Source organism: Myxocyprinus asiaticus, chromosome 28 (genome assembly GCF_019703515.2).
Source record: "Myxocyprinus asiaticus isolate MX2 ecotype Aquarium Trade chromosome 28, UBuf_Myxa_2, whole genome shotgun sequence".
NCBI classification, from domain to species: domain Eukaryota; kingdom Metazoa; phylum Chordata; class Actinopteri; order Cypriniformes; family Catostomidae; genus Myxocyprinus; species Myxocyprinus asiaticus.
In genome coordinates this window covers 1,231,462-1,246,339 of record NC_059371.1, presented here as the reverse complement: position 1 = coordinate 1,246,339, position 14,878 = coordinate 1,231,462, and the positions used below count along the sequence as shown (strand labels likewise).

The 14,878-nt window shown below is 37.1% G+C and overlaps 1 protein-coding gene across 1 annotated transcript in view; it reads right to left on the bottom strand.

Moving 5' to 3' along the window:
- The window catches only part of LOC127419202 (structural maintenance of chromosomes protein 1A-like), a 52,331-nt gene extending 38,780 nt beyond the window's left edge, over positions 1-13,551 (bottom strand). Inside the window, exons 1-4 of the mRNA XM_051660410.1 lie at positions 12,604-13,551; positions 11,805-11,993; positions 10,145-10,257; positions 2,972-3,175 (exon numbers count right to left, since the gene is read on the bottom strand). Of these exons, the coding sequence (XP_051516370.1) occupies positions 2,972-3,175; positions 10,145-10,257; positions 11,805-11,993; positions 12,604-12,712 (615 nt within the window). The 5' untranslated portion in view covers positions 12,713-13,551. The remainder of the gene's footprint in view (positions 1-2,971; positions 3,176-10,144; positions 10,258-11,804; positions 11,994-12,603) is intronic.
- Positions 13,552-14,878: the final 1,327 nt, after the last annotated feature.

Sequence of the window (14,878 nt, the reverse complement as noted above, 5' to 3'; positions counted from 1 at the left end):
CACAAAAATCTAACAATGAATTGAAGATAAAGGATTGAAATGGGAAATATCTCATTATTAAATACACTGTGTGCCCAATTATTAGGCAAATTGTATTCCTCAGGATTCGTTTTTTTTTTTAGAGTAGGTACAACAAATAAGTAACACAAAATGACAATTAAATAACATTTTTGGCCTTTCAAAAACATTCAGTGACCAATATAGCCATCCTTCTTTTCAATAACCGCCATGAGCCTTCCATCCATGGAGTCTGTCAGTTTTCTTCTCAACTTTTGCTGAAGCAGCAACCACAGCCTCCCAAATGCTGTTCAAAGAGATTTATTGTCTTCCCTCACTGTAAATCTCATGTTTAAGAAGGGCCCACAAGTTCTCAATAGGATTTAAGTCAGGTGAGGAAGGGGGCCAAGTCATTATTTGGGAATCTTTGAGGCCCTTGCTGGCTAGCCAAGCAGTGGAGTACTTGGACGCATGCGATGGATCATTGTCCTGCATAAAGATCAAGGCCTTCTTGAATGCTGAGGACTTCTTCCTGTACCACTGCTTGAAGAAAGTACTTTCCAGAAACTGGCAGTAGGTTTGAGAGTTGAGTTTCAGTCCATCTTCAACTCGAAAAGGTCCAACTACCTCATCCTTAATGATACCAGCCCATACCAGTACCCCTCCTCCACTTTGCTGGCACCTGACTCGAAGTGGTGCCCTGTGTCCATTAGTGATCCAGCCACGGGTCCATCCATCTGGTCCATCAAGTCACCCTCATTTCATCTGTCCATAAAACCTTTGAAAAATGTGTCTTCATGTATATCTTTGCCCAATCTTTATGCTTCAGCTTGTGAATATATTCAGTGGTAGTCGTGTTTCAGCCTTCATGACCGTGGCCATGTCTCTGAGCACTTGACACCTTGTACTTCTGGACACTCCAGGTAGGTTCCAGTTCTGGAATATGGTAGCATTGGTGGATAATGGGTTCCTGGTAACTTCACGTTTAATTCTTCTCAAGTCTTTTGCAGTTTGTTTGCGCCTTTTCTTCTCCATGCGTTTTTGCACCACAGTTGACTATTCGCAACAAAACGTTTGATTGTCCGGTGGTCACACCTCAATAGTTTAGCTATTTCAAGAGTGTTGCATCCGTCTGAAAGGCATTTTACAATATTTGACTTTTCAGTGTCAGTTAAATCTCTTTTTTGGCCCATTTTACCTGAGGTAATGAAGCTGCCTAATAATTATGCACACCTTGATATAAGGTCTTTCACCACACCCTCCCTCATTACACAAATACATACCACCTGAAAATGTTTGAATCCAATAAGCATTCAAGTTTATATGGTTTGGAGTTGGAAAATGTGCATGGAAATAATGACAAGATCAGAATACTCACTTGCCTAATAATTGGGCACGCAGTGTAAATATTTTTCTCTAAAGCGCATTGGCCATAATTATTGGCACCCTTTTATTCAATACTTTTTGCAACCTCCCTTTGCCAAGATAACAGCTCTGAGTTTTCTCTTATAATGCCCAATGAGGTTGGATAACACCTGGCAAGGGATCTGAGACCATTCCTCCATACAGAATCTCTACAGATCCTTCAAATTCACAGGTCTATGTTGGTGGACTCTCCTCTTCAGTTCACCCCACAGGTTTTCTATGGTGTTCAGGTCAGGGGACTGCGATAGTCATGGCAGAACCTTGATTTTGTGGTCTGTGAACCATTTTTGTATTGATTTTGATGTTTGATTTGGATCATTGTCCTGCTGGAAGATCCAACCAGGGCCCATTGTAAGATTTCTGGCAGAGGCAGCCAGGTTTTTATTTTTTATCTGTTGGTATTTGATAGAGTCCGTGATGCCATGTATCCGAACAAAATGTCCAGGACCTCTGGCAGAGGCCCCACAACATTAAAGATCCAGCAACATATTTAACTGTGGACATTGGGTACTTCATCTCTGTGTGCGCCAAACCCATCTCTGGTGTTTGCTGCCATAAAGTTCTTTTTTGTTTCATCTGACCATAGAACCCGGTCACATTTGAAGTTCTAGTAGTGTCTGACAAACTGAAGATGCTTGAGTTTGTTGTTGGATGAGAGCAGGCTTTTTTTTCTTGAAACCCTCCCAAACAACTTGTGGTGATGTAGGTGATGTCTGATTTTTTTTTTTTTTTGACTTTCTGACCCCAAGACCCAACTAATTTCTGCAATTCTCCAGCTGTGATCCTTGGAGATTCTTTGGCCACTTGAACCATCCTCCTCACTGTGCGTGGAGACAATATAGACACATCCTTTTCCAGGCCGATTCTTAAGATCTCCAATTGATTGGAACTTGTTAATTAATGCCCTGATGGTGGAAATGGGCATTTTCAATGCTTTGGCTATTTTCTTATAGCCACTTCCCATTTTGTGAAGCTCAACAACCTTTTGCCGCACATCAGAACTATATTCTTTAGTCTAACCCACTGTGATTGATGATTAAGGGAATTTGGCCTGTGTGTTACCTCATATTCATCCATGACCCCTGTGAAACAGGAAGTCATGGATGAACTTTTTGATGTTCCTAGTCACCCAGGTGCACTAAATTTTTTTAAATATGAATGGGAATATACTTCACATATATTTTACTCATAAGAATTTCTAGGGGTGCCAATAATTGTGGCCAATGTGTTTTGGAGAAAAATATTTAATAATGAGATATTTCCCCTGTTTCAATTGTTTTACTTCAATCAAATGTTAGATTTTTGTGAATATTTTGAATGAAAGATCAGAAGGATAAACAATCCAGATTTTTTGCTCATATTTACCAAGGGTGCCGATATTTTTGGCCACCACTGTATATAAAGAGTCAAATTTAAATACTTTCTTTGCCATTAACCACGATTAACTATGAAAAATCATGCGATTAATCAGCACTAAATATTTTAATTAACTGACAGCACTACTGAATACTTTAAAGAACTAAAAATCATGATTATATAGCGAGCTCACCTCTTCTTTCTCTTGCTTGGCCTCTTTTCGCTCAGCAGCGATGTTCTTCTTGCGATGGTAGTTAAACTGCGTGTCCTCCTCGGCTTTCACCATCTCTTTCTTGCGTCTATCATACTCTTGAGCGAGTTCTCCTGAGCGAGAGATCTCTTCGAACAGAGCTGTTCTCTCTTTAGGGTTCTTCATAGCAATGGACTCAACAGCACCCTGCAGGACAAACACACCATAAACCTTCTGTTCCAGCTAGCTTACTTCTAAAGGTGGATTGAGGATATTGAATCCTAACAATATTGAATCTTCATATGAAATAACGGGTAAATGGGTGTGATGTCATTTCAAACCAAACCTGGCCAAAACTAAGTTGTTGTTTTTTTCTTACATTTGTTTCAGTGGTTCATAACAGCTCATCAGCGTAAACTTTCAGGAAAATGTACCGGCTGCTAAACACCTTCTTACTGCCATTGGTCCACATCATCAGTAGGTGTGACCTGGAGCTCCACCTACTTTGAGGCCGACAGCTGATACCCGTTCAGTCAGTTAGAATGTTCTCACACTAGCACTACTGGTGCGCACCGGGTTTGAAAGGCGTCAAAGTTTGGTTTGTTTGGATGATGTGAACGCTGTTTTCTGCTTGAAAAGGTTGTCTGGGGTACGGTTCATATGAACTCTGGTACGGTTCGCTGCTGATATGATTTGTACCAATTGTACCAAATCTAGGTAATGAACCACTTGTGATGATGTGTAATTCGAGTCTTTGCAGGCTGCCGATCGCAGTTATTATGGTACAGTATAATGCATTTCTACCTGCTTATCTTCAAATAAATCACCTTCAGAAAGCAGTTCACATTCTTTAGATCACTTGCAATGCATCCACGGGCTCACGACAGTCAAATGCTAATATTCATCACATGTAAGCACAGTCACTGCACTGTGGCAGACAAACACAAGTGTTGTTCTGTGCATATAAAGTGTTGGTGGTAAATCCAAGAGATGAACACCATAATTGTTACCTAGTTACAGTGGTAAACAGCTGCCGCTGTAATCATGGTGATGACGCAATCGGACCATGATTCGGACACCAATAATATGATGTGAACAGAGACCAGCAGAGCCAGAGGAAACTAACTCGGGTTCGGTCCAAGCAATCGAACCAAGTGTGACAGCACTCTTAAGCAGGGACTAAACGGTTCAAAAAATGAAAAGAAAACCAAAAAACTAACAATTTTTGCAGAACGTAACCAAAAAAAAAAAAAAAAGATTTTCAATTGTTCCAGAGTGAAAACCTTATTTTTAAATGCTGGTAACCGGTTATAACTGGTTAATTTTGTTCCGATAATTTTTTCATAAACCTAAAGGCCAAAGAGCTTATCACAGTCAATTTTTGGATCTTCATATTGCCCGTAAAAATTAAACATGTGCTTTAATCCTGAAGGAAACTGCTGCATCACACATTTCCTTGCCTAACTAGCATTCTGTAAATTATGACATTTTTAACAACTATGCATAATTACTACATATACATGCATGACTAATCCAAATACAAGGAAAACATTAGAGGTAAAAAGTACATTTCTCTTTGTTTCCAAGTCTTCACTGAATAATTTTTTAGATATGATGCATTAATACAAATTTGATGCTGTCGGTTTTTGACTGAGAAGCAGATCTATACTTAAAACGATACTAAACTGTTAATTAATGGTATGCTTGTTTTGATTTCTATGTTGATAAATTCACCACACAAGAAAAATATTATTGCTTATTTTTACTTATTTTGGTGAGGCAAGTGGCTTATTTTTGGCTTGTTTTTCCAAACCTTGTTTCTCTTGCGAGATTTTGCAACACTGCAGCCGGTATTTCACCCACCCCTTAGCAAAGAGTATTGTCATGTTTAAAAAATTTTTATTAACCGTTCTTTTATTTTGTTCTAACCCGTAACCATTTGGAAAGGAGGCTGCGGAACTTCTTAACTGGAATGAAAAAAAAAAAGTTCTTGCTCAGAACAAACCGAAATGAAAAACATTTAGTTTTTAGTCCCTGCCCTTAAGATCAGTCAACACGAACACACCGGCTTGCAGTTTGCAGGAGTCATTAGCGAACTGGTGCAAAGTTACCTACATCTGTATGATCGTACACAGAGACATTTAACAAGAACATGTCATGTGATTTTTTTTTTTTTAATTACTCTACAAAATAAATTATATCTACTCAAATTCTCTTAAGTGCCCATTCACACTTTTGTTTTCTATGCTGCTTCACTCGCGTCGTAAGCCGAAAGCCATTCACGCATCTGCGTGAGATATGCCTCTATAATCATCATTCTTGTGTCTGTATTCTACCCATTAACACTCTTTTATACACTTATATTTGCAATAGTGTCACTGTCATCATAAATTACAATAACCGTGTAACCGGTGCATATTATTGCTGCATATAGCGTTAGCACATAGCATGTTAGCACATTAGCTCCATGAATGTAGTTTGTAAACAAGACAAATTACACATTACCTACTGCATATATATAAAAAACTTTAAATCATCATTGAGTGGTTAAAACAGCTTCTTTTACTAATCTCGTGTGAATTCTACCAGAGATTATTTAGCAGAGATGGGCCACTTCTATTGGAGAAATTGGAATGCCCAACCAAGAAGCTCTAGCACCCAACGGTCAACAGATGTAGAAAGGAAGTTCCGCCTAACAGGTGTAAGGCTGGCACCAGAATGTCTACAACCAAAAGGCGCCATTTCCGGTAAAAGTCAAAGAACTCTGCGAGAATCAACGTCATAGAACTCTCTCACTAAAGCTGAAATCTACACCTGAATATCACCACAGTGAGATAAATTGCAAATCACCTTGCTGCCCCCCCCCTTCTCTCTCCCCCTTCTCCCCTTCATCAGCTCTGAACCAACACAAAAGACACAAGATTTATATGTAAAAATATAACAAATACCATGAAAACAAAGAATGCAACTGTATGTGTTTGATATAATTTAAGAGGTCTCTGTGCGACTGGCATAGTGGTCTCTTTCCCATGTTGATAAAACTCATGATAACAAAGTTATAAGGTCTTTGCCAAATACTGCATAATTCTGGAGGTCTATTCCCCTCCTTGACCTACAATTTAAATGATCTCCTGTATGTTAACAAGGTTAAACCCCAGGAAGTCAAGAACACATTCACCCCCAAATTCTCATTGTTCAAAGGATAATACCATTTGGTACACAATGTTTATTCTGTCTAGATATTTAAGGAACGTTGGCATGAAGCTCTAGGAATCTGTATACAGATCTCCCATGCTGTACCGCTGCATGTAGTTTTGTCAGGTATGTTTCTTTGACTTGTCTTTTATTTTTAGTAATGCTTGTTTATTCTGATCATGTGAAACTGGCTTTGATTTGAATTTCTGCAACAATGTTTTATATCCTACCTGACAAATAAATTGTTATTATTTGATTTATTCTGAATTCCTCTGAAATCATTACTGGAGATTTAATATAGGAGGAAGCCATTTAAAGACTCTCAGTTTGAATATAAACCACTCAGGACAACCAGGTAGGATAACCACCTAGGACAGCCGGGTAGGATTTGAATTTCATTAGACCAGGGTAGACCATACTGGAGCTTTAATATAGGAGAAACCACTCAAGACAACCGGGTAGGAGAAAGCCATTTAAAGACTCTCAGTCATTGCTCACCGCCCGTCTTAGCAAGTTGTATGTACGTGACTAAGCGGCAATATCGTCTGGTTATGAGACAAGCCAAACCAGACGATATTAGTTAACCATACAACCACAGACTAAGAACGGATCTGGCTATCCATTTTCGGGAGGTTTACGTAATTTAATAACGGCCGGCGTAAGTCTCCAAAGATCAAAAGGACAATGAATAGAAGAGGATTTAGAGTAATCAGTAACCTAAAAATGTTAAATTAAAAGAATGATCAGAAATTAATTAGAGCTTAAATATAAATTAGAGGTCAACTTAAAATTGGAGTCAGATTAATATAAAATTGGAGTCAGATAAAATGAATAGATAATCAAATGTGTGAATTAACAATAATTGCTTTACTTCAGCGCTCAGAAAAGACAGAACAACGCAGAGACCTTCAAGAGCAATTTATTGAAGTTCCACTCCGGAACGGATAGAAAATTATCCTCTTTTTTTTTTTTACACAGGTAAAAGTGGCAATCACCTTTTAGATACAGACATCGCTTGTAAATTGACTCAAGAACACGCATGCTCATTAGTTACACAAGCTGGGAACATTTTTTTTTTTTTTTTTTGCGTAATCTGAGGTAAAGCAGCACAATTTATGATTTCAGTATTATCAAATTTCACTGCTGATTTGAAATATGTTCTTTGATCGTAATCTTGACCAACTGTTTTTGAGATTTGGTGTTTCCCCCACTCAAGTAGGTAAGAGCTGCACTGTCATGATAGGAAAATTTGATTTTGATTCTACTCATAGAATGAGGCGAGAAGTCATTGATAACACATTTTAATGTCAATTAGCACAATTCAGAATTGAATGAAGAATGCCAATTCAATTCATTTGAATTTAAGGAAGTAGAATTAAAATGGAATGAAATTCATATGATTGTTTTAAATTTTATTTTTTAATAATACATTTAGTTTTTCAGTATAACATAAAACATATTATCATATGGATAACAAATGGGGTATTTCCAGAAACATTATGCTGTTAATAAAAAAATTCTTAGATCAAGTAAATAATGCTGAAAAGAAACATCGAAAGATTTACTTGATTAGTGTAGTTTTTTCAGTTTGGAAAATTTCAGGAACGCAAGTAATGCATCTCAATGCAGCTCTTCTATAATTACAACATCCTTAGATTAAGTTGAACCAACAAGCACAACAGCATGCACTGGGGCATGAATAATATAGTTGCATTGTTTGGCCTTTGGCATGGTTTTATCGTTAACTGTGTTGTCATGGTGTGTAACTTGTAGTATTGCGATGTCAGGATGACTTTGTTTCTCTAATAAAATTATCATTTTGCTGACTGTTAACCTTGTTGTGTTTTATGTACCAAGTGCCAAGGTCTGTGTGTGCCATTTTAAAATACTTTATATTTTGTTTTCTTTTCCTCAAAAGTGGTCAGGTGATGAGTAAAAATGTGATATTATTTAAATATGTAATTGTTAAATTTGTGAAAATAAAAAAAAGGAATATGCACAGCTAATTTGTAAAATACATTGTAGGTTGACATTTTAAGTTCTGTGAACTTCAATGAAGTAGATTAATTCAACTTAAAAAAAAAAAGCAATGTAAACTTAAGTTTTACAAACACATACATTTTTACAGTATTAACAATTCATAATAAATATAATAAAATGTAATGTTTAAAATGCCACCTATAGAAATTTGTATTTCATTTATTCCACTCTATTTAATACATTTTCATTTTATGGACAAAGGTGGAAGAGCACTTCATTTCCAGGAACGCTCAAATTTGATTAATACATTACGGTAAACAGTCAATAAATTAAAAATTTGAATCGTTTAATTCTGAAATTTTGCACAACCCTGCATATTAGTTGATGTTTTACATGTAGCCTTGAGCGTACTATTATTTATAGGTTCCTCTGAACTCCTCCTGTGGTGTGGCCAGTGTCTGAATGTTCACAAACAGTATGTCATTGCACAGCTGTTTCAAACTTATTTTGGCTCAGAGTGAAGAAGAACTTTGTCGCGAGTATACCAGGGCTTGCAATGACTTACTATTTATAGTATTTGCACTAGCAAAGGTCTAGATACATTTGACTTAAAAATCTATTTAACCTAAAGGTTTATGCTTAAATGCTTGAAATTAATGTTGTAAACAAATAAAAAATATTATCCAACAAGAAAGAAAAGGAAAGAAAAACAATCAACAAGTGTCCAGCATAGAGTTGAACTCCTTCACAGCACAACTGCTATACTTCCATTAATTGTTTTGTTGACTTATTCTAGAATGTGGAAAAAAGTCACAAAAAGGAATGATTAGGTTTAGGGGTGGGCGATATACTAGTAGACATGATAAACCGGTAGACATTTGGCAACCGGTATAGATTTTTGATTATCGTCTGTTTCACAATTATGCAAAACCGCCAGCATGTGGCAAAAGAATGTGCACCTCATTCTATTCACGTAGTAGGTACGCGGTACACATTCTGTCTGAGAGATGGAGGAGGAAGGCGGAGCAGCATGTGAGACTGACAGAATTGAATAAACAGGGTTTTTCAGGTACTGACCATTTTTCAGCGGCCGCTCAAGTGAAATTTCAGGCAAATTCAATTACAATAATCTCGGGTTCTGCATATGCTTCTCATCAGATACACGCAGCTGTGTTTCACGTGATTTTCGACTGCACTGAGTCTAGCTGGCTTCCAGATTGGGCTCCATGGACACTTGCGCTACTCAGCCGGTTTCTCTCCATTGTGGCACAAACTTCAAAACTTGCGTGACCCACTTGAACTCTACTGAGCTTTGAGTTTTAATTACCCTAAAGCACTTAGGAGGAAGCTAAACATCTCAAACGGCGAGAGAGCCCCTCATTCTAACCAACACTGACAAGGAAAACAGCTAAAACAATGTGTCATGCACCAACAATTGTGTCATCTGATATGTGGATTTTTTTTAAACTACACATCACCCTTAATAAAATTCAGTTTGAATGATGTTAGATATTAGAAAACAAAATCAAGAGCCTAATGAAGTGTTTTATAATAATACAAATACTAGTCAACAACATCAGAATGTGAAATTTAGCATTGTTAAGATTGATTACCACTTTTTGAATCCCAGCAATTTTTTATTTATTTATTTTTTTACTCTATGTTTGTCAAGTTCCAAATAAAGAGAAAATTATAGAAGTGCAAGTAGTTTTCATTTATAAAATATTTAATTAAATGAATGGATTTTTCAAAAATAGGCATTACAAAATGGTTATAAGCCTTTTTTTTGGGGGGGGGGGGAATTTAACTGTATCATGATTTAAAATTAGTGATATCGTGATATGAGATTTGTCATATCACCCACCCCTAAGTAGGTTATTATATATATTAAAATAAGGATTCTGTAAATGTAAACTTCTCTGAACACAATTTACAACATATTTGGGGGGAAATGAAAGGATTGACAAATGAACACATTTTATTCAAAACAAATGAACTAACCTGAAAGACGAGGAAGTTTCTGGCCTTGATGAGGATTCCCAGTTTCTCCAGTTCGTCACTGTATTCAGATAGACCCACCACTTTATTATTGATGCGGTACTCTGATGAAGAACCTACACAACACAGGAACAATGGGAAGTTCAGACATTCCCATCAGAACTACCAGACACAAAAACAGCTTCCCCCCCACAGGCAGTGGCCCTCATTAATACTCCCCCATTGAAAGAACAGACTCACACACAACTGAATGGCATATTTTCATGACGCACTAGTTATTTTCAACTATTAGGCCTACTCTTAAGTTACTACCATTTGACTCCATCTGTCTTATTTATTCTGCTTATTAGAACTGCACACTGCCTATTTAAATTGCACTTTAACCTTTATGCACTGTTCATCATTAAATCACGTTCCAGTTCAAAAGTGACAATAAATGTGTAATTCTTTTAATTGTTATGAAAAAAAATGTAACAACTCTAAATTAAATAATGTAAAAGCATAAAGTTGTGCATTTGGGTGTATTTCGGGGTGGGTATTTAGACCTTTTTTATATTATTTACTAATTTATTTACCTATATGACCTTGAGCTTGAAAATGGACTTTTCTTATATTTTCTCAAATACTGAACCAATCTTCATAAATTATATACCGTTTGAAAGCTTAAAGTCTCAAGAATCCACAAAAAATAATTAAATTAAAACCAAATGAAATTACAAGTATAAACACTAGATGGTTGGAGAGAGCTACTTATTCATCCCTGGTTGAAGAGAAGATGATTTCTAGATTTTATCACAAGTTTTGCATTTAGATATATATTTAAACATTATCAAAGACTACTTTTGTCTAAGTTTTGCATTTTGTTTGAGGCTATTTTTGTCCGTTTTTGCATACCTGAAATGAGTAGTATAACAAGTAATAACTTAATTTATCCCTAGTTGTAACAAGATGAATGTGTGTGTGTGTGTGTGTGTGTTCAGCATTGTAGATGTGTTATGGTCTCACCAATTCATTTTGGTGTGTGTGTGTTCTGCATTGTGGCTGATTTATTATTTTTGTTTTTTTTGTTGACAAATAAAAAAATTCTGTTTTATAGTCTGACCAGTTCAGTTTTGTGTGTGTGTGTGTATGTTTGTGTGCGCGTGTTTTGCACTCTTGATGTTTGGTAGTCTCACCCCTTCATGTCTGTGTGTGTTTTTTCTGCATTGTGGCTGTTTTTTAGATTTTATATAATAATGAGAGAGAGAAAAAAAAAAGTGATTTTTAGTGTTTCCCATTCATTTCCTATGGTGGTCACTTTTGACCGGGAACAGTAAAAGTGTTACTTTGTTTTTCTACCACTTAGACTGATTAAACTTTCTTTGTGTGTGTTCAGATATCAAATGGACGAAAAGTCACCAAGTTTCGCATCCGTCAGCTAAAGGAAACCAGTTTTATTGGAGGAACAAAATTTATTTCGGTCAAAATGATCAAACAGTGCATGAGAGTTAATCCAGCATCATTATCACACACCCTGTATGTGTACATGTACCGTTACATGTTGTATTGTATATTGTGATTTGTTCTGGAACAACCTTGTATGCGTAATTTACTTGGCCAATAAACCAGATTCTGAATCCTGCCATTAACTAGCAAAATAACAGTTTACATTCAGTGGCAGTACCTATGATGATTCTGGAGAAGGACAGATCCTGTCCGTTGTCCAGCTGGTACACCATGGTCACAAACGCTCGGTTCGCTGCAGGTTTACCCACTGGAGCGCCATGAATCAAATCCTTCAGTGTTTTCACACGCAAGTTACTGGTTTTCTCTGCCAGAACAAAGCTGATGGCGTCCATGAGATTTGACTTGCCTGAGAATAACAGGATCTTTTGTTAGATACATAAAACTCATATAAACAAAACACCCTGGAAAAGCTTGAGTGTAAAATACAGCAGCTACAGACAGATGCAACAACATAAATACTGTATATCAGATCTGTATCGCAAACATTTTGTCAACATACATACAGAAACAATGTACAAAAAAACAACAACAACACTGAAATCAAGCATTTCAGGCTACATTAATATGAGTTAATACTTAATGATTAAATCATTGGAATTGCGACTTATCCGGATGCTGGGAATATCATTGCTTTCAATAACACTGGGCCAATGAATGCTTTGGTGCATCTGTCAATTTCCCCAAGTGTGTACTGTATGAAGAGTTACTTCTGTAAGACCTCAATAAACGTGTGATTCTGTAAAATATATTAGACCGATTCTGCTGTTCATCATGTCATCGATGCCTGATTATTATCCTAGATGGCTGAATGAAAACCAGTGTAAATAATACACGCACCATGATTATAAACTTATACTCACACGATCCATTCGGCACAACAATCCTTCATTACATGTAAAGTGTTGATAATAATAGTAAATTCAGTTGATTATACATATAAGCTAACACACACTTACCTGATCCATTTGGCCCAATAATAGCTGTAAACTTGTGGAAAGGCCCGATGATCTGTCTGCCTTTGTAAGATTTGAAGTTTTCTATCTCAATCAACTTTAAATATCCCATGATTAATGATTTACTCAAAGAGTTAAATGAAAATAAAAAATATACAGCTGTGGAGAGCGCGCACTGACTGTTAGCACAAGCGCGCCAACATCAACTCGCATCAAATAACGGGAAAGAGAGAGAAATATCCCTCCCAAATAATCTGCATTTCACAACCCAATAAAATTTGAAATGTAACCGTTAAATTGTAATTGTGTGTTTGTAATATTACAGCCTAATCTGGTAGAGATAAATGTTCAAACGGTAGTCCTGCAGCAGCGCGCGCAATGGCTACGCCACATCGCAGGTCTCGCGAGATTTCACGTAAACGTCGCCAAATGTAAAGGATATCGCGATATTTCAGACATGCAATGGTCGCTGCGCAACACGCGAGATTTCAAACGCCCGCGAATGCGTGCGTGTGTGTTCCTTTCATTTGTTCCCTGAAGTTTTACAGAGTGATATTAAGCCGGTGTCCCCAGGGGGTAACCGGCACAACACTAACAGACTCGGAATAACTCGATTTGGGTGGGAGTGGTCACACTAGCGACTGTTGTTCCTGGCCTTGCTCTCGTCTTCAAGTCGGTGGGCCATGGAGGACACTTCATTGTTACGCCCCATTTTCGCAGCCAATCAACCCGAAGCTCGCCGAAATAAGAGCAAGAGCACTGCGCAGCGCCCGAACATTATCAACAACCATGAGTAATAATCAGTGTGTTGTGGCAGCAGTTGCATTTTGTGTCTAATCATTTGCGATTGCACACGGAAAGAGGCAGAAAAAGAAGCGCCGAAAGGTTTGAACGAGACCACATTTGCGGGGTACAGGACAATATGGCTTGGCATTGCTCCAGCGGTCATTGGAGGTAAGAACGCGCTTATAACAGTTGCTTATTTACACGTGTGAATGTTAAATAAGGCAGAACGCTCAGTTAATTTCGCGATAATAGCCGGCTAATCAAACTTATTACACAAGTAAATATGAAATAAATTGACATATTTTTTAATGGAGCATGTAACATTGACATCAAGCGTTTAAAATTGGTACTGCAGCCCAAATTCTAAATATTGAAGAGAGTTGTCTTCCCCCGTATGGAATCAAATCCCGTCAAAAGTTTTGCTGTCACGGATACAAAAATAATAAGCGTGAATCAAAAAATAATGTGCACATGAAGAAATAAGCGCAAAAATAAATAAAGTGCAGATCAAAATAATTAGCGCAGATAAAAAAAAAAAGCATGAATCAAAAATATATAAACATTTAAAATATGCTGCTGCAAAAAAAAAAAGCAGTCACCAGAATTGCAAACAAAATCATGTTTTCCTTGGTTATATTACTGTTTTTTGTGCTCTCTGACAATTGTGCTCATTTTCATTTTTTTAAAAGTAATTTTTTTTTATGCTTGCGCTGTATTTTTCTTTGCTTTTGTTTCCAAGTTCTGCACTTGGCTTTCCAAAACTTATGAAACTCTACTCACGTAAATCAGGGGGCGTTTTGTGTCCCTATTGGTCCACTAGTTCTTGATCGACAGCTCCTCCTCTAGCCAATCATTCGAAGAGGGGAGGTGACGTCACTCCAATGCAGCTTCGACGGCTGCTGCTCAATATTATATATGTGGTTGATAGATACGCTGCTTGTGTCTGTTTTGAATATTTTCTGCCAGCTCTAGGAAACAGTGTTGTCCGAGTAGGCCATTATCATAGTCCGTTAACATGTATGAGTCAGCTGAATTTAGTTATAAGAGTCTTTAGTTTAGGCATTATTTAAGACTTGTTTGTAGGTTATTGGCTGCATATAAAAAAACAAGGCTGGGTTGGTGTGGATGTTTGATGCATGTTTCTATTGTCTCATGTCTTTGCCCTATCTATCAACCATAAATAATATAATATTGAGCAGAAGCCGTCAAAGTTGCATTGGAGTTACGTCACCTCCCCTCTTCAAATGATTGGCTAGAGGCGGAGCTGTCGATCAAGAACTAGTGGACCAATAGGGACGCAAAACGCCCCCTGATTTACATGAAACTCTGCTCATAAGTTTTGGAAAACCAAGCGCAGAACTTGGAAACAAAAGCAAAGAAAAATACAGCGTAAGCATACAAAAGAAATTAAAAATGAGCAAAATTGTCAGAGAGCACAAAAAACAGTAATATAACCAAGGAAAACATGATTTTGTTTGCGATTCTGATGATT